The sequence below is a fragment of the Porites lutea genome, chromosome 10, assembly GCF_958299795.1.
Source record: "Porites lutea chromosome 10, jaPorLute2.1, whole genome shotgun sequence".
Taxonomy (NCBI): domain Eukaryota; kingdom Metazoa; phylum Cnidaria; class Anthozoa; order Scleractinia; family Poritidae; genus Porites; species Porites lutea.
The window spans coordinates 1,423,985-1,444,041 of NC_133210.1; the positions used below are offsets into that span (position 1 = coordinate 1,423,985).

General features: G+C 40.3%; 3 protein-coding genes across 3 annotated transcripts; all 3 read left to right on the top strand.

The window, feature by feature from the left end:
- Positions 1 to 808: 808 nt before the first annotated feature.
- On the top strand, positions 809 to 3,969 carry LOC140950625 (monocarboxylate transporter 10-like). The gene is made up of 4 exons (XM_073399866.1): positions 809 to 1,373; positions 1,777 to 2,348; positions 2,608 to 2,977; positions 3,615 to 3,969. The coding sequence occupies exons 1-4, from the start codon at positions 893 to 895 to the stop codon at positions 3,908 to 3,910; spliced, it is 1,719 nt and encodes a 572-aa protein (XP_073255967.1). The 5' UTR covers positions 809 to 892; the 3' UTR covers positions 3,911 to 3,969.
- Positions 3,970 to 10,189: 6,220 nt separating this feature from the next.
- Positions 10,190 to 15,675, top strand: LOC140950840 (monocarboxylate transporter 10-like). The gene is made up of 5 exons (XM_073400061.1): positions 10,190 to 10,424; positions 11,484 to 11,765; positions 12,245 to 12,528; positions 13,582 to 13,951; positions 14,292 to 15,675. The coding sequence occupies exons 1-5, from the start codon at positions 10,190 to 10,192 to the stop codon at positions 15,323 to 15,325; spliced, it is 2,205 nt and encodes a 734-aa protein (XP_073256162.1). The 3' UTR covers positions 15,326 to 15,675.
- A 1,202-nt stretch (positions 15,676 to 16,877) lies between these two features.
- LOC140950622 (potassium voltage-gated channel subfamily A member 1-like) lies at positions 16,878 to 18,856 on the top strand. Its single transcript, XM_073399863.1, has one exon. It carries the CDS (start codon positions 17,069 to 17,071, stop codon positions 18,428 to 18,430), a length of 1,362 nt encoding a protein of 453 aa, XP_073255964.1. The 5' UTR covers positions 16,878 to 17,068; the 3' UTR covers positions 18,431 to 18,856.
- Positions 18,857 to 20,057: the final 1,201 nt, after the last annotated feature.

Sequence of the window (20,057 nt, forward strand, 5' to 3'; positions counted from 1 at the left end):
AAAATTTATCGACAGATTCATTGGTTTACTTTTCCTTGCAGGATGAAACCGCCTTCCTGAGCAATAAATGAATCATTTAAGGCTTCAGACGAGCGGCTTTCATCTTGGACTTTCACAGTTCGACTCATCGAGCTCTCCCTTGCTTGTTTTACACTGAGCTTGAGCAGCTACTCCCAAGGGAATGCCAGAGAACAATGAGAGGAACAAAGAGAAGACGTTCCTCAGACAAGAGAATGTGTGCGCTTGCGCCGGTGCGAACACGGAATATCAGCTGCCACTTTTCAAATCCGACACATCATCCGCAGAAGGGATCAGTTTAGGAGCTATGGTAAAAGCTACGTCAAACGATGTAGGGAAGGATGTTTCAAATAGTGAACTACTGGTTAATTCCTCTAATACACAGCAGACTGCGAAGAATAAAAATAACATAACGCGTGATTGGTCAGATCTACATAAAAAAGACCCCTGCTTTGGTCAGAAAATTTCTATCGTACAGATTACGGAAGAAGAGGATCCAGATCTTGATATCGTGTGTGTAAGGAAAACGACCTTGAAAGGAGGCGAGGAAAGGTGGAAAAATATAAACTGTAAAGATTTTGAGGAAGGACCAAACGCTGAAAATTTTTCCGGAACGGACGTTGACAATGAAACCCATTTTGAGCGTGGTTCCCCAAAGCAAAACGTTTTCCTTGAGTTTGAAAATCAGAAGATGGTGATTACAGAACAACAGGTTACACAGAATGAGATTGAAACTCTCAAATTGACAAACTCGGCGTTGAATTTAGACAATGAAGTTAATACAGAGGAGGAGGAGAATGCTTCTTGTTGTATAAATAAACAAGCTCTTTTAGAACTAACAAAGTCGGGTATATCGAACACGGAAAAATACGGTATGAATTCAGCATCAGATGCAGCTTGCACAAGGAAAGATTCATTTCTCAAAGCGAGGACTACTTCAATCAATACGCAAAGAACTGTGGATGACAATTGCGAGATAAATCCCACATTGTTTGACGTACCTTTGATGTTTCCAAGACAACCAAACGTCGGGATTTCGCTGCAAAAAGAACTGCCAGGGGAGAAAGAAAATGAGAACGAACACTGTTTAGCTGACGTCACAAGCTACTCTACAGAGACCGGAAAAACAAGTTTAAATGACAAGTGGAAAGGAAAGCCATCAGATAGCAGCATGGCTGTCACCAGCAATCAACGGTTTCACATTGTGGCTAAAACGCATCCCGACGGAGGATGGGGCTGGGTCGTTTGTCTCGGTGCATTTCTTGCTCAATTTATTGTGCTTGGAATGCAAAACACGGCGGGTATTGTCTACACGGAGCTTGTAAAGGAGTTGAAGTCTCCGAGAGGAGCTACAGGTGAGCCTTAAATCGCGCAACCTCGTTCCCACGGTCAACTCCTACCCGAGAAGGCCGGAGAGGACCCTGGGAACGAGCATGTGGTGTCCAACTAGTGAAATGACACCAAAAGTTCAATTATTCTGAGGAAAAAAATAACCTGTGGTGAGATGACCACATCTCACATCTCACCAAATGTGGCCTGGGTTCAAATCAGACGAAGGAGTTCGTTGTCAGTTCTCCTCTCTGCTCTGAGAGTTTTTTCCGACCTTACTTCGTTTCTCCCTTCTCCTCAAAAACCAGCATTGAGAGGTCCCTATTCGATCCGGAATGGTAGACGAAGACCCCATACATGAATATGCTACCTTTAAATCAATATTTATAATTATTTATTCATTTGATGTCCCTCCTTTTTTATCCACAGCATGGGTCGGGTCCCTAGCGACTGGTATCATGTTCTTTCTGGGGCCTTTGACCACCTCCCTTTGTGAAAGGTGTGGCTGCAGAATTGTTAGCATCTGCGGAGTTCTCATTTGCATAGCAGGACTGCTACTCTCCTCAATAGTTACCACTCTTTTTCCTTTTTATTTCACCTATGGCCTGATGTTTGGGACTGGGACAAGCCTCTGCTACTTTCCCACCATTATAGTTCTCTCCAAATACTTCAAAAGGCGCATAGCAGTCGTGAACGGCCTGGTAACGGCCGGAAGTGGAGTTGGGACTTTGGTGATGGGACCCAGTGTGCAGGCGTTATTTCTTCGTTTCGGCGTGGCGGACACGTTTCGCATTGTGGCAGGAATATTCATTCTGGTGTTATTATGCGGAGCAACGTTTCGCCCGGTTCCAACCAAGTACTCGCAGCACCACGACAGTCCTAAGGAAAGAGGGGCAAGGAGGATATTTGAATGGAGCATTTTCAAGAATAGAGGATATGTTATTTGGGTGATATCTTTAGCAACATTTCAGCTTGGATACTTTGTACCTTTCGTTCACCTGGTAAGTGGATTATTAGTTGTTTTTAAGTAAACCGTAGCTAAAACAACGTAATGAAAGAAGGGAAAGGGCTAATTATCCCATCCGGAGAAAGCAGAACTCTATTCGTGCGGGAAAACACTTCTCCTCTACGAAGAAAATGAAATCTGAAGAGGCGCGTCAGGGAGCGATAAGCTGTGGAAGGAGCTCAGTAGCTTGATCCGTTTTCAGATGAGAGTGAAAATTTGTGCGACGGGACTAAATTATACTTTTGATTTTTTAGGTCAGACACGCTGAAGACCTCGGTGTCTCCCCGACAGATGCTTCGTTTTTGATCGGATACTTATCCGTGGCGTCGACGGCGGGCCGTCTATTTTTCGGCAAAATGGCCGATCTTTCATGCGTCAACAGAATCCGTATGTATCAGATGGGGGTCTTCATGATCGGAATATGCTCTTTCCTTGTTCCCTTGGCAACAGGTTACGTAGGACTGACAGCTTATGCTGTTACCTTCGGCTTCTTTGAAGCATGCTATGTGCTCTTAATTCCGCTGGTCACAAATGACATCGTTGGCCCAAACAAGATGTCCTATGCTCTTGGAAGCGCTTTCACAGTGATGGCTTTCCCGATGTTTTTAGGACCTCCTATTGCAGGTTTGTACACTTTCTCGTATAAGTAAAAAAGCTTTTTGGCAGCTGTTTCATGCATGGGAACAACTGGGACTTCAAAAAAAATAGCCACTCGAGGGAGTGCAAGTTCATGTAGCAACACCAAACTTGAGAAAAACAGCCGACATTTTCACGACGCCGCCATTGGTTTCCCCGCGAAATGACGTCTGAGAAACGAGCGCAGAAGAAATTCCATACTGATGACGTGTTACTACCCAGATATGGGGTTGTGCTTCTGTTCTATCGTGCCGCGAGCGAAATTTGCTTCAACCAATCAGAAGCACTAGTCACTTAAATCTGGGTAGTGACACGTCATCACTATGGAATTTCTGAATGGCCAGTCGTTTTACAGACGCCATTTCGCGGGAAACCGGTGGTAGCGTCGGGGAAATGTCAGCTGTTTTCTCGGCTAGGCTACACTCTGCAAGCAGAACCTTTCTTTAACCTTGAAAATAGTACCAAAACAGAAGACTTTTCTCCACTACTTAACTCTAATTTTTTTTACTTATTCATTTTTAGTAAATTATCTCGAATGAGTACCCCTTCCTGAAGCAATAAAAAACTAACAAAGACGCCCCGGTGGCTAATTAATTCCAGCTCTTTTGGAATGATTTCTTTCCAGGATGGATGTACGATGTGTTTGGAGATTACGCTGGAGCATTCTACGCTTGTGGTGGTATATCACTAATTGCAGCATTCCTCATGTTTTTTGTCCCTCGAGTATCCACAAAGAGAAAGGAAGACAGCGACCTTAAGCTTAGAAAGCTTTTAAAGAGGAGACAAGATAGCAAAAGTCACTGGGAATTCTTAAGGATTTTGTTTGGCTGTCTATGGAAAAAAGATCTACCTGAATCAAAGACATTAAGCAACGTGCAATACAGTGTTATTATAACAACAGAAGGGAAAGAAAACGTTTGAAATGGCTAGTGCGAGTTAAAGCCTTTTTTTTTTAGTTTTCCATAACTGTATGGCAAATGAACGAGGCCGGGGGACTGCTGTCAGTAAGGTTGCTGATCAAATTATTGCCTCGCCACTTAGTAGGTGAGGTCCCTTAACGTCTTAGGTCTCTAAGAGCTTCTTAGCGCGAAGATTGAAAAAGAAAGACATTTAATAGATGGCTTTTCCGTTGACGATAACTGCGGTGTTTTGTCATATATCTGAACTGCTACGGTAAAACCCAAATAACATCACGAATATCTTGTGTTTCTCCTAACTATCCCCTGCCTCTAATAAGCCTCAAGTCTATTACGCGGCCAAAAATTATAAAAGCCTTCAGCCTCCATCAAACAACACCCAAATGAACCATTGGAATAATAAGCTAGGCAGATACGATGATTCAATAAAGAAATAAATATCTCTGTCATGGGGCAGACTAGGTAGCTGTGTACGAATAAATTCAGTCTTTTACTCCCTCAAAAATTTCTTTTTTGTATTAACATTTGTTTACAATTGGGGCACTTTGTAACAAGAGAGGATAATCATTGTGTGAATATAAAACTTGAAAATTTATTCAACGAACAACTAGGTCCAAACGTGCCACCTACTGGCCAGGGGCCTGTTTCTCCGAGAAAGGCTAGGAAACTTTTCAGACCAGAAGGCAAATTTTAAAATCAAGACCAGTTGAATAGTATCACAGTTCCTAGCTCACAAGCCAGTCAATTTTACTTCGTTAACTGATAGTTTCATTGTATCATTTTCAGAATTATTGAAACTTTGATCTTGAATGCAAACACGGCCAACCGGTAAAACAATTTTCCGGGCCCGAAAATCCATCGGGACTTTCGAGAAAAGGGCCCCAGATTACCTTGGAAACAAACAAGTAATATTGTGTCCTTCTCATGACGCATTGCGCTATTGAAGGCTGAGTTGATTCCGGGTGGCGGTTCCAAAGGGAAGTTCGGAGGAGTCCGAACTCCACTACCCTGAATATATTTACCAGACCGGGGGATTGCTTTGAAACTAAAATATAGAGAGGAGTCCCATACGACTTTCACCTCGTAGCTTAGAAATAAAACTTGCTTTTCACGTTGCCTTTCAACCTTTGGGCTTATTTAAATTGACAAAATCTATATAACGTTATTTCACCACTTATTCAAAACTGTGTGAAATGACGCATGCACTGGGCGGTCGTGACAGCGAGGGTCTACTTTGAAGAACGGATGGTAACGGCGAGGAAGAGCTGACAGAAAATTATCGGCATAAGTTAACAAAAAGTCCTGGATCCCGCCCAACTGAGTGGTGAATAAAAACCTGAAGGCCTGTTTACAAAATTAATGGGAAGTGGCGGCAAAACACAAATGAACAAAGAAAAAAGATTCAGATCCTTTAGTGGCATACAAATTCAAGATAGTTCCTTTGACGTAATTCGTCTTAAACTTAAGGCTTCATATCGCCTCACCAGCCAATGAAAAAAGTTTTCAGCAGATGTCGGGGTATAGTTCATTTATCCTCAGATAAATCGAGGTTGTTTGAACAAGAGCAGATGTTGATTGTGGTGTAAGATCAGGCGATAGAGGTATCAGAATTACTTTGGGTTACGAGCTCTCAAATCAATCTAGCATGTGATATACAGTGGAAGCTCTCGTAGGGGACACCCTCGGGACGCGAAAAAGATGCCCCTAACTGGAGCTGGCCGCTTACGGGAATGTAAAAATACAAAAACTGGTTTGTGAGGGCACGTGAGGGCGGCCGTTTGTAGAACTGTTCGCTTAGGAAAGTGTCCGTTCGGAAAGCTTCCACTGTACTTGGCATTATTTTTTTTTACCAATCTGTTAGGCATATGATTTGTTCAGTACAGCTTGTTTGGGCTTTGTTTTCTTTCGAGCGGGTTCAATGTACTTTAGTTTTACTTAATTTCCTTCTTATTATCTTGTGAGACAGTTCACAATCTTTTAATATATTTCAGTTCATGTCATTTCCACCATTAAGTTTATTACGAACTCACAATCGCTTGCTCTCCTGTTGGCTTATTTAGGTTAATGGATAGAAAATTGAGTCCGTTCGGCACAAAGGTCAGGGGTTGATTCCCGGTCAAGCTGAAATTTTTTTTAGGGTCTTTTTCAACCGCTTCGGTTGTTCATTCTACTGCCAAGATCATGTTCACTTTCACACAGTTGACTTTTCGTTTCGTACCGATGAACCGGATTTATTTCTTTCCGGTCTCCTTTTTGATTATCTCGAGGTTTATGGTTTGTTGATGTGATTTTTGTGAGCCTGGGTAAAAAAATCACAAAAATAAAAAAATTCAAGGACCTACCAACAATTGTTGTCAACTTAAATTTGACATTTGTTCAATTCACATATTTGTTTCTTTTTTGTTATTGTTGTTCAGTTCAAATTTGACGATTGTATATATCTCCTTTTTTCCCCGCCGAAAACAGCCTAGGACTAGTATAAATGCATTCATTTCGTTCGCTAGAATTTTAAATTATGATGTTGTTAATTCAGAGAGGTGACTATCCCACCACCCCGGACCGCCCCGTATGTTTTACTGCGTCCATCGCACGTCTAGCTGGCTGTGAAATGCATGACTGCTATTGTCCGTTTTAGTATCGAAACTAAGCAATCACGGTCTTTATTTCCTAAATTGGTATTGCTATATAATCAATAAAATCTCGCAATTTGGTTTTGATCAAACACATTCCTCAGTATTGTCTCTGATCGATAATTCCTTGTGTCCAGTCCCGGTTAGTAGGAACAAAATTGCGACAGACCAGAGATCTCTTTGATTTATTGATTCGATGTCGCTCAAAAGTCCTTCGAAGGTGATCATTTCACTTATTTGCAACAAAGGGATGCGACTGATTTTTGAAGGGTTGGGCTTTTATTTGAGGAAATACGGTGTCATTCAGCCCAAAGTCAGTTTATAAGTTGTCCATCCTTCGTCCTTTCGTCGTGCATTTCAGAAGAGTAATAAAATTTGTTATATTACCTCTCTGGCCCTCTCTGCTAGTTTTTACTACTTAAAATTGGAAGGTATAGTATGCGTACCAAGTCCACTCAAGAAGCAAAAACGGCCAAAAAGGCGATGTTTATGATAGAAAGATGTTTATCAGTCGGTGACACAGGCGGCTCCCGGAGTGGGGGGGAGGGGGGGGTACTCCCTTATATTTGCCTTAAGGCCATGTGCCGCCCCCAAACGGTATGGTTTTTTAGCCGTTTTGGTTTTCGTGGCTGCGGTGAATGTATTTGTCGTTTCAATTCCAAATGAATAAGAAAGAGTCAATATGCGAATTCGAAATGGATTTAAAGAAATATTTTTGTTGGCGTTCTTATCTTAGTAATGATTTCATTATTTCTTCCTACGCTAGGTCTGAAAACGGGTTTGGATTTTAGAGGCCATGGGTGTGGAAAATGTCAATTTTTTTGTCTCAAGTAGGGTCAGGATTTGGAGAACCGGGCTGCACACCCCGACAACGAATTCCCGGAGGCGGCACGGAAGAAAAAATCCTAATACTTCCAAGAGGAGTAGAATATTCACGTTATTTATTCATGTGTTTTACATTACCATGCACTGCGGTACTGTATTGCTTTGCACCAATATATGTTAGGATTACTCTGGTCTAGCAACCCTCGGATTGGCATCGACCAAACCATCTTCTGACTCTTGCGTTGAACGATAGCTTGTTTTCCACATGTTTTTCCCAGTTAAAAATATCGCTTGTTAAAACCGCAAATAAACCTAATTTAAAAAGACAAACAAAAACATACAGTTAATACTTTTGTTTGTTTCTTTTTTAATTAGAACTCAATTAGGAGCTAATTAAATGTTATTTTTACTTGATACAATGGTTCGCTTCCACTTCAAACGCATATAATTAACCCAAGTTATTAAGAGGTGTTTTCAATCTCAAAATAAATCCTTGACCAGGCAATGACTTTTGCAGTGCGTAAATAGATGTTTCATTTTGCAGTCGGTATCCTTCACGATTGCAACAGGAGAATATTCCTGTAGAAATTGTTATAGCCAAGCTGTTTTCTTTATCATTACTTTATTGAAGGCCATACAGAGCGACCACGTCATTTGCAGGAGCTCTTTCATGAGTAGGTAGTCCTATCATAGTTTTTTCGCCAAAATTTTTGCCACAATGTTTATGGGCATCGCGCGCACGTTGTCTACGCTGTGAAACTGTCGCTGTTTTGAACCTGCTGGAATTTTAATGCGATTTATCAGCGATTTTCTGGGCGAGTCTTTTACCAAAAACACACTCTTGGTGCCGGATTACCGTTAAGATTAGACGCGCCCTTCAGCAATCGCTGAATAAAGTGGATTGGAAAATCGCTTCTCATAAAGTCGCTAAGAAATCGCTTCAAAAATCTCCTGTCAGTGAGTAAACGGAACTTGAGCCGCTAGAAAGCAGTATAGGGAACAACAATTAGTAAATGAAGCTGGATAATGCTTTTATTCACTTACTAGACGCTTTGAAAAGAAACTAATGGGCGCAGTATACGCACATGTTAAACTTACGGTAAAGAAACGTTTGAGGGCCAGTCTAACTCAAAAAGGCGTTCTGGAGTCCTTTGAAAGAGCATGAGTTTTTCGCGGAGTTAATACCATTCTTTAAGGTGGCGATACAGTTTCTCTGAGAAATAACTGGATTTTTTTCATTTGAAAAAACTAGTTTAATAGCAGTTAAAATGAATCTCAACAGGGTTATTTTGACCTTTTTGTTTGGTTGTTTTCAGTTCAATATTTATGTTGTTTTAACTATTAGTAAATGGTAGTTTTGACCAGTTTTTTTTAAGCAAGAATGACCAATATTTTTGGTTAAATTAACGCACTTTATTTAGTTGTGAGACCATTTCAAATTAGTTAATTCAACGATTTAAAAAACTACCCGGGATGCATCTGAGAGAACCCATTTTTAAAGTTACTTTTCGTTAATATAACTAAAAAAGAATAGGTTACAAGAAATTGTTAATTTAATCTCGAATAGTCAGTATACCGATGTTTCTTAATCTCCTTAAAATTGAGTTTATCCTTGTCTGATCGCCACAAGATTTTCATCAGTGATTGACTATAAATTAATTAAATTAATTAATTAATTAATTAAATTATTATCCATTTTCATCTTTACTAAATAACAAATTTAATAAATCTTATCTCTAATGAGTCAAAATCTGGGCAAACATTCTGCATGATTGCAACCTCGTAGAAATTGTTTTCCTTCTGAACATAAAACCCAAAGTTGGCTCTTTCTTTGTGGCTATTTGGCCCTACTTCTCTGAGGGAATAATACTTGTTTTGTAACCTAGTAGAATAAACACATCTCCCAACTGGGCGCTCCATAGTCTTCTTGTTTCAGAGAACCCACTTGAGGATAAGCGCCAACGAAAAATCAAACAGTATAAGTTAATTCGTATGAGCTAATCAAAATTGATACAAAAACGGTCTTTTAGAATATCTATATAAGTATTGCGTTTATTGATGAAAGTTAGCTCTGCCCAAACGAAATATTGGGTGAATTAATTACCCATTAATCATAGCTGTCCGATTAGTCTTGTCTTTAATTTAAATATTTAAGTAAATGGCATATCAGTATCAGCGTAAAGCAGAGGGTTGAACCCCCCCCCCCCCCCCCCCCAACTGGTAAAATTTGTGATTTCACTGGTTTTGATCCCGCCATGAAATGCCGATTTTTTCCTTGGGAGTGAAGTGACCTCCATTTGAAGGGGGTGCAAATATACAGTAACTTCCAGCCACACGAGGGCGATGTATTAGGTGCTGTTTCCTGAAGCCTTAATTTTCTTCAGCCTTAAGCGATACCTTTAGTTCATGATATCAGCGTTCTGTCCGACCATGGTTGAAACTGAAATCTGCAACTTTCACTCCCCTAAACGAGACGACGATCAGGAGTCTTCCCCGCGGGATTTTTTCTTTGTCCCATCACGAATACCTGCAACTTCCGCTTATAAGCCCTAGGTGAACACAACCATCGTAAGGTGTTTTAGAGAGGTTAATAAACGACGGGTCTTATAAACGGACTAAAAAAAGTGTTTTAAAGCAAGTTACGAAGAAGTGCTCATCAAAATTCATCTTGAATGTACTCAATTTTGTAGGCTTTAAAACGCCGTAAAAAATTGAATTCATTTCAATACAAGATAGGGGGCTTCTAAGCGCGGGAAGTTTACGGTATAACACCTTTCTCACAACTGACACTTCATCTGATGTCACCTAAGTTCGCTTCTTTTTCAGATATGAGTTCTTCAAGGTCTTTAAATGATGATGATTCTTCATCTCCTTCTAATTCTCTCGTCGAAAAACAACTCGACTACTCAGCCAAGATAAGACTCATACCAGAAGGAGGGTGGGGCTGGATGATATGCGCTGCTGCGTTCGGAACACAGCTGATTGTTATGGGGATTCATAACTCGTTTGGGATTCTTTATACCACATTGTTAGAAGAATACAAGAAAACTAAAGCTGAAACAGGTACCCAAAGTAGACTGTTTACAGTCCCCTATTCTTCCGTAAGATCGTCAAGATCGAGCTCTTTACGTTATGGGCGGCCATCTTAGTTTACTTCCAAATGTTCGGAGTATAGCCTGGAGATGAGTTTCAAATCCACTTAGGGGGCGAGGGATTGTTTGGTGCATGTAAATGAAACAAGATGGCCGCTCATACTGGTAAGCACTTAACCCTTACCCATTTCTCTTCAATTCTCTTTTCCTCATCCCATTCTAATCCGTTCTATTCTCTTTCATCGCGTTTATTCCCGTGCCACACCGTACCGTTCTATCCATCTCATTCATTTCCATTCCCTCTTATCGCATCGTCTTTGTTATTTGAACCATAGTTAGTAGAGGAGACTGGTTGGGAAACCCGGCAAACATCAAAGTTAAAAACAATGGTGCTGTAGGTTATGTTGGAAGCTCTCTGACCGTGCACAATCCTTTGTTTTCTGTTCACAAATTATGACTCTGTAAACTAATGCAATGTTTCTATTGGTCAATAACTTCAAAATGATAGGAATGCTATTGAACGTTGTGCACGGTCAGGTCCAAAAAGGCTAACAAAAACCAATGACAAACGGTTTCCCAACCATTCCACTTTAATTCAAGGACTATGTTTGAACTGATGAAATGTATAAAAATGTCATTTTTTCTCATTCCATTTCAAAGGTTTAATAGACCACATAATTTAAAAAATGATTATGTATAGCAGCCCAAAGGCTGCTATTATGTATTTAAATTTGAACACAATTCCCCAATCTTATTGCAAATACTTTTTCAGCCGCGTTGGGTATAACCTGTTCACAGGCTCTTATTTTTCCGTCAGATTGTCAAGATCAAAAATATATTGTAGTGGGATGACAGGAACTGATCGAGACAAATGCAACGTTACCTCAACAGTACTACACAATTAACCGATCACAAAAAAAAAAAAAACGATTGTAAACTGTCACTGACAAGCCGAAGATTTCACGAGAAAAACTATTGCTCATCTTATACTTTGCATATTTTTGTTTTGTTTTTTTATTTTCCACTACAGCATGGGTAGGCTCTGTCAGTGTCGGCGTCATGTATCTTTTTGGACCTATCACAACCGGTCTGAGTGAGAGATTTGGCTGCAAAGTCGTGGCATTCCTTGGGGGTTTTTTGTGCATCCTGGGATTGCTCCTGACGTCATATGCTACAGATCTTCCGAAGCTCTATGTAACGTATGGCATCCTGTGGGGTATAGGGTCCAGCTTTTGCTATTTTCCTACGCTAACTGCACCGGGAGAGTATTTCTGCCATCGACTTTCCTTAGTAAATGGAATTGTCACTGCTGGTTAGTTGTTTAACTGAGTAAAAACCTGGTAATCCATTGTTCAATTTTCATGTGTGTATCTTATACGAAAATATGTTTCTTTCACAGTTTCCAATCTAGTTGAGTTAGTTGTAAATAAAACAGTAGAATTTGAAGAGTTTTATAGAAATTCAAAGCCAACCTGTAGCTAAGCTTCAAATCGTATGAATCTCTCCTTCCAATACCGACATACGACTCTAAGAGAACAGCGAAGAACTAACCTTGAATTTTCTAAATACGTAGAATGACTGAGCTAGTCCTCTGCAGTATACAAGTATAAATCTATAACAGAATACATGGTCTTTAAGAACGAAAATTTAGAAAAAAATTATGCAAAGAAGAGTTCACATATTATATAGACTGTTTTTTAACCTAGAAGGCTCCTACCAAGGAGCCATGTATGTACGAGAGAACTAGCTCCAATAAATTCTAGGCTTTTAAACTTCTGTTTCTTTTTACAGGCAGTGGAATAGGCACGCTAGCATTCGGTCCAGTCCTCCAACACATTCTCCAGCGCTATGGTCTTGTTACGTCACTGCGCATTCTCAGTGGAGTGTCCGTTCTGCTGCCTCTGACGTCACTTACCTACAAGACATTTCGTTCGCCACTGGAAGACCTTTTTGAAATAAAGAAACAGCCAGGACCTTTCTTTGACCTAAGCGTGTGGCAAAACAAAGCCTTTTGTGTTTACACAGGCGCGGTGGCCCTTTTCATGCTGGGATATTTCATTCCTTATGTGCATTTGGTAGGTAAACTTCCGCACATTCCTATGTCCTTTTCGTGTCCACATCCTCACCTTTTCCAAGAAATTTTGATAATTAAATGCCGCCGCGAGCGAGCCTAAGTCGAGCGAGCAATGCACCAGACCTAATTCGTACAGGGACAAAAATTTTGAATTTCTACCCATGATGTATCTGAATTTTTAACCACAATGCACTTTTTTACCACAATGCCTTGTACACAAAGCTTTGACGTCAATATCATCGCTACACGCTACAGGCTATTCATAAAGTATTCTGATTGCGCACGCTAGCTGAACGCGAGATAAATGCAAACCTAATTTGGCGATACAAATTTACATCAGGGCAGCACTCTTTTACCTATTAGGTACACTTGTTATAATTAAAAATACTTTATTATCCTCCCCCGCTTCTGGGGCTTTTCAGGGAAAATGAAACAAACAAATTCAAATGAACATAGTAAGGTTAAGAATCCAACTGGTAGGGGGGCAACCAGTTGGCTATTTACAAGCGTGGCCGAGGATTTCAACTCGGGACAACCGAGAACAAATCCAGCAAGTGGCCAGAGCGGTACTCGAACTCGGGACCGCGGGATTGCGAGTCCGACGCCCTGATCACATAGACACGCTGCGTCCTTCCTTTGCCAAAGCGAAAACTGATGTTATCAAACAAACATAGAATACATCGCCCCTTGCCATTAAAAAAGCGCATTTCATCCCCCTGATTTGGCAAATGCCGTAAATGATGGACATTTTAGGTCAGCATTTGCTTGAAGACAACTTTTGTTGTGGGGCACACCACTGCAACACAACACTATAAGCCTATATTTACTTAAGCAGATGGATAGCCTGCAGTGCAAGCGTTTTCTTCGGGCACGCAAATGTTTTGCGCGCGAAAGCGCCCTGTTGAAACTCCAAAAGAGAGGAGGAAACGGGGCTTGTCAAAAGGGTTACCATTTTTGCTCTTCCAAATCTTCTTCTCTTTCAAATCTCTTTCTCTTGAGTGTGTTTTGAAGTGCCACTCTTGATCACGGTTGAATTGATTTTTTTGCCAAACAGGTCAGTCACGTAGAAGGGCTTGGAATTTCACCCTCTAAAGCGGCCTTGTTAATTGGTTTCATGTCCATTGCCTCAACAATCAGTCGGGTCATCTTCGGTAAATTTTCAGACCATCCGAAAGTGAATCGATTGTTCATGACGCAGCTGGCGATCACGGGGTTTGGGGTAACAACAACACTTTGTCCAGTTGCGAAAGATTATGCTTCCTTGGTGACGATAGTAGTATTTCTGGGTCTGTTTGATGGCTTGTACGTAGTGCTCATTGCCGTTGTCAATACAGATATCGTGGGAGTCCATAAGCTATCGGCGGCATTGGGAAGTGTTTACGGAGTCATATCGATAACTCTCACAGTTGGACCTCCTTTTGCCGGTAAGATTTCAGCAATACCTGTATGCTTTATTACAGTAACTCAATTAATAAAAAGGTTTTTTGTGCCCTTCATGTACAGACATGGTATCGTTCACGACTGTTTGAGAGTTTCGCGAGAGCTTGAAAGGACGTGTTTTTTCTCGTTCTCCAAAGATTCCACTAGCATACTACTAACTTAACAAATGGTAAAGGATCACTGTGCATGATTGACTCACGACTGATGCACAAGCTTTGTTAATGCGTTGATCTACACTCTCCTCCATCAGTACCTTTATCTAGTAAATGATTGATCCATTTGCTGAAGACAGTAATAGACGCTCTCCTGTCATTCTTATTCCAGGCCTGATGTTTGACACGCTTCATTCTTACCACACTGTATTCTACATTTGTGGAGCAACATCCACCTTGTCAGCCTGTCTTATGTTCCTCATTCCATGGCTTATGCCCAACCAACAGGGGGGTGCTTTCCGTCGAGATTCCGCGCTGAGCCGCCTGGAAAGTCTCCTGAGTTCGCTGCCACCAACTCCAAGAAGAATTTCAAGAAGAAATTTCGCTCACGGTAGCCAAGGTAGTGGAACAGGCGATAGTGACGACGGCAGGGGTGGAGACAGTCTTTGTGAAGCAGACAGGATTGAAATGGAGTTTCTGCAAGGATCTGGGTCCAACGACGTGGAAGACGATGACCAAGACGGCGGCACAAGGCGACCGGATGCTGGCCTCCGCCAGGATACCTCCATAAACACTGTCTTTAATTCAACCATGTCTCATCGTGGATCCATCACAAAGTTTCTACTGCAACAACAGCTTCAATCATGGAGCAGGTCTCCTTCACCACTATCAGATTCCTGTCGAGGATCAGGTCAAGGAAACCAGTCATCGCGTGGCGACTCGTCAAGAAGCTCGCTGAGCAGTTACTTTGGGGGCTCAAGGAGAGCGTCATGTTCAACCTCCTCAAAATCGAAGAGCTCCAGCAAGCCTACGCCAACGGGTTCAATTCGCGATTCTGATAAACTTGGAGAATCAACCAGCGAAGAGACATCAGAGTTGAACTCCGACGAACTGGAACCAGAAATAGACGAGACGACAGTGGATTTCTTGCATGTTGATGCTTTATCTCGTCGAATCTCCGAGGTGAGCACGGTCGTGGCTTCATGCAGGGAGTCTGGGCAGAGCACCGTAGTTTGTTCAAATCGCAGCAGTGTCGTCAAGGTAGCCCTAAGTCCTAAGGTCAGCCTGCAGGAGGAAGACTCTCAGCAGCAGCGTTCCGTGAAAGACCCCGACATGCTTCATGTGCTTGCCGCTCGTCTTTTGCAGGCTACGCGTGAAAAAGAGAATAATTTTGACGGTAAAGAACTCAAAGAGTCAGTAGTGTAACAAGTTTATCTAACAAACGTAACAATTTCAAGAAAGTACAGTGAGGAGGACGCCAGAATTGGCGTTTTGACTTCCCCCCTAAATGATTGGAATTTTAGCTTTTTACGGCCAACATTTCATCTCTTTAGCAACGGCAGAGAGAAACCGTGAAAAATCAATTTTATTGTAGTTCGTGCTTTTTTTCAGTTAACGTCCATTGTTGTTAACCGTTTAAGGTCTTAGGTCTAAGAACTGTTAGGGATAAGGCTTTTATTTGGTGGGTGAAATAATAATATAAAATAGTGAAAAGAAGGATGGAAATTACTATAGCCTGTGCCAGGCTCTCAGATGTTAGGGATATAGCGTTAACAATGTACTGTGGAACTTTGATTTAACGAATCTCTATATAACGACGTCCTCGATATAACGAAACCTCGTCCAGAGCGAACAAATCTGGAGCGTTAAATCAAGGTTCCACTGTAAAAAGAAAAAAGGACGCAGGTAACCTAGGGAAGGCGCCGCTCTTCTCCCCAGACCCCGAGCCTTATACGGATCAGTTTTTTACGATCGCTGCCCATCACGACCTTGGAGCCTGGAACACGCTAGGCGGAGTCAGAAGCGCAAAAGCTGGAAAAAAAAAATCGAAGATTTAACAACCATAGTATAAAAGCATTCATTTATGAGGCTATTTAAGAGTAAACAGTGTTTAAATTGCTTTTCCCGATTGCTTTGAAATCCTCGCAGCTTAACTGTAGAGAGATAAAAAATATGAGAATTATCGGATAAGCAATTAAAAGGTCTCAGCAGAGATAACAATTGCAGTTTTTCATTTTTCACAGCGAGGGACAAATTGTCTGTTATCATGAACTGAGGTCGTACAAGTCATTACATAAGAGGGCTGCGTAATGAATCGCACCACAGCAGAAGTTTTCTGTAAAATGACATAAAAATAAATGTTGGAAATCATTTTACAACAGTCACAACACCACACACACTGTAAAATGTTAAAGAAAATATTTTGCGGGGTAGTCAAAATAAAACAAAAATTAAGATTGATGGCAAGCCAGAAGGCCTTATATTTTAACAATTTTCGAACCATGTTGATCGTCAAGTGATTGTGACTGTGTGGAGTGAAGACGCGAATATATGATAAAAAGCCGAGAAGAAAAAATAAAACAACAAAGCTGAATCTCAAAACATTGAAAAGCAAACTTTTATCTCAAAAAAGATTCACGTTGACTCTCAATAGGGGTCAGCGTGGAGTTATTTAGAATGCATAATTTACTTGATATTGTAGTTTCAACTTCTTCCAATCTCGCAATGGGGAAAAATCAGACGGTAAATTGACAATTCTCGTCTTTGTTTTTGCCGCATAAACTGTCGCTTAAGGTTATATTTAAGGTGAAAAATAAAATCTTTAACTGTTGCAAAGTCGATTGATGTATCGTTTCAACCCGTTCAGTCCTTTGTGTGCTTGCAAAAAATATGGTCGGAAATCTGATAGAAACATCTGGTCATTTCAAATAAATGCTTTATCTTCTCTTAATTATTTATCGAATTCGACAAATCGAAAGTCAAATTGAGTTCAAAAAAAGAGAGCCGTAACTTTGAAAACTCTGCTGATATCCATAATTGCCAGAAATAAGATTAGATCAGTGGGAACAAAAGCTGTCCTGATCAGCCATATACAGGCCTGTATCGATCGTTAAAGCCCTAACTGTCAAGCTTTTGGCTGGTAATTGTGCCTGTCTTAGTTCACAGAGAATGCCAATGAACTCCGCTTATAATAGTGCTGAAAAATCTAGATCTGAAAACGGACAAAATTGTGTGCATAAACGGAGAATTCAAATTAATGTTCGTGGAGAGAAGTTTGAAACTTACGAAGACACATTATCTCGTTTTCCAAGGACTTTGCTGGGATCTCAATCAAAACGACGGCGTTTCTACAATCCTTCTCGGCGAGAGTATTATTTTGATAGGGACAAAGCACTTTTCAACTCGATATTGTTCTATTATCAGTCGAACGGTATCCTGTCCAAACCAGACACAGTTTCATACGAGATGTTCTCGTCTGAACTGAAGTTTTTCCAGCTTGATGGCGATTACGAGGAGTCTGACCAAGAATTTGATCACGCACTCTCCGCCGCATCGAGGCGAAACGCAAACGACAGCTTAACCTTCTTGCGAAAACTTACGAGAACTCGAAGAAATATTTGGAGGTTTTTCGAACAACCAGTAACTCCATCCGAAAGAACCATTGCCAAATTCTCTCTAATACTGACTGTGTTATCTATGGTTTGCCTGTGTTTGGAAACTTTACCTGTCGTTCAACAAAACCAGCTTGAAATTCAACAAAGAAACTCAACTACAGAGGAAATAAACGTGGATTACGATATTGTTTGGTCAGCTGTGGAAGTTGTCTTTACAATATGGTTTACTGTGGAGTTCGTCCTACGATTTTTATGCGCGCCGCAGATAACGAAATTTATATCTTCGTTCAGTACTTTTGTTGACCTAATAGCTTTATCGCCCCTGTACATTAAAATCATTGTTGAAAGTTTAACACAGAAAAAGGCTGAAAGCTTAGTGCCTTACCCACTGTTAAAAGTTGTGCGCCTGGTGCGACTTCTTAAACTAAAGCGTTACAGTGTGAGCATACGACTTTTGTTCGAAACTATCATTGATAGTGGCGAACACATGAGACTTTTCGCTCTTTGTATAGTGTTTAACACCGTCTTACTCTCCAGTTTTGTGTATTTTGCTGAAGGAGAAGGCGATAGCTCGCAGCAGTTTACCAGTATTCCGGCAACATTTTGGTTTACCGTCATTACTCTATCAAGTGTTGGTTATGGTGATTATGTTCCCACTTCTGCGATAGGAAAACTTGTGGGTACATTTTGTTGTATAGGAGGTACCGTGGCTATGTTTTGTTTCACGCCTGTGCTATTTACGGAATTTCGTAAATCCTGGCAGCGTTATTACAGCGAGATGTTAAAAATTAAGGCTGAGAGAGGCGAGGATTCCCGTGAAGATGCTCAAGTGCATTATAGAAGTCAAACTGTTCGTCTGCGATGTCAGGACGAGCTGTCGCAAGCATTACTTGAAAGTAAGAATGCTCATAGTTGATAGAGAGAACGCAATTTTGGTTGTTTACCAAGTTACAAAAAATGTTGAAGATGGCCACAGAATCAAAAGCTAGAACTTCATCACTGACTCTTTTAAACCGAGATTTAAAAATATACGTTTTTTTGCAAGACTAATCATGTACCGCCAACATGTACGTTCAAAACAAGACTCATGGAAAAGATAATAAATCATAACAGTATTTAATTTATAGAGGCATCCCTTAAAATTCAGTTTTGATATCTTTGATTACTGTGTTAATTGCTTTTCTTATCGAAGGGACACGAGTATCTTTTAAATGACAATTATAGCAGAAAGTCATTTATTTGATTGCAACGAGGTTGATTTCATTAAACGTTTTCAAGCAGCAGTTTGTTGTGGTTTGACAGTAATCATGGGCCAATATATAAGTTTGATAACAATTAACTAGAATCAAACCAATAGCGATGCAGTTTGTATTAAGACACGAAGTTCATTCCATTTCAATCAGTATCAGGAGAATCAGTACGTACTACTGCTGTTAAAATATCGGATTTGCTACCATCTATCACTTCTAGAAAAATTGAAAGTGCAGAAGCTTTTGGGGTATTTTAATCGATTAATAATGACAAAAGCTTAAATAAAACAGTTTTTCTTCAACTTTTGCTGGATTTGAAAACAAAATTCTGTCAAAGAGCCCGAAAAATTTATACAGCTCTTAATTTAGACATAGGATGAACAACATTAATCGCAAGTAAATGCAGAATCCTTAAGTGGGTGTGTCAAAATTATAGACTGTGTGTCGTATCTTTCTCAAAATTATTTCTCGCTTGCTGGTAATAAGTTGGGGCACCCAACGACGATTTCCTCCACAAAACATTTAAAATAGTTTTTAGGCTATCCAGAGTACTTTTAAGAATTACATTCTAAGTGGCGCTTTAAAATTTGTATCTGTTCGGTTATCCAAGGGCACTTGAGCCTTTTCGAAATTATAAGGGCTTCTTCAGCATTATTTTCCCGAAAATTTGTATAGGTAATAGCATGATTTGTAGTAATATTTGACATAAATACCACGAGTGATATTTCGAAATTGTTATTACGTAACTTCACGAGCCGTTAGGCGAGTGAAATTTGAGATAATTTTGAAATATCACGAGTCGTATGTATGCCAAAGACCACGTTCAAATCATGCTATTATTTGTTTATACTACTACCCACAAACGTTTTGTAATTTTCACATGTAGGACTGCCCTAAGCCAATCAAATTGCAGAAATTTCTCATGTAGTAGAGAGTAATTCAACGCCGGTATTACGAAAGTGATATTTTTTTTTGATCCCTCTTTCCATCACATTTTTGAATCCGAAAATTTTAGGCTTCCTTTCATTCTACGAAAAATAGCCCAACTTGGGGAGTAAAATGTGAAAAATTAAACTCAGAAAATCGTAGGGAGTTTTTTAAGAGCCTTCCTCAAGTAAAAGAACATTTTAGGCAATATTTGTTTCTCCGAACAGATATTTTACAGAACAGTCGTTGGGTGCCCCTGTACTGAATATGGCAATTCTTTAAATGAAACTAATTTGTTTAGGAGCTAACACTATGCCAATCAATGTATCAGTGATTCTGTTTTACTTCTAATTCAGATATCCGCGG

Excerpts from the sequence above, each read along its gene's own strand:
- LOC140950622 (XM_073399863.1), top strand. The coding sequence starts at position 17,069 with ATGCCAATGAACTCCGCTTATAATAGTGCTGAAAAATCTAGATCTGAA.
- LOC140950840 (XM_073400061.1), top strand. The coding sequence starts at position 10,190 with ATGAGTTCTTCAAGGTCTTTAAATGATGATGATTCTTCATCTCCTTCT. Across the intron at positions 11,766-12,244 it reads AAATGGAATTGTCACTGCTG|GCAGTGGAATAGGCACGCTA; the intron begins GTTAGTTGTTTA and ends TTCTTTTTACAG. Across the intron at positions 12,529-13,581 it reads TCATTCCTTATGTGCATTTG|GTCAGTCACGTAGAAGGGCT; the intron begins GTAGGTAAACTT and ends TTTGCCAAACAG.
- LOC140950625 (XM_073399866.1), top strand. The coding sequence starts at position 893 with ATGAATTCAGCATCAGATGCAGCTTGCACAAGGAAAGATTCATTTCTC. Across the intron at positions 2,349-2,607 it reads TTGTACCTTTCGTTCACCTG|GTCAGACACGCTGAAGACCT; the intron begins GTAAGTGGATTA and ends TTGATTTTTTAG. Across the intron at positions 2,978-3,614 it reads TTTAGGACCTCCTATTGCAG|GATGGATGTACGATGTGTTT; the intron begins GTTTGTACACTT and ends ATTTCTTTCCAG.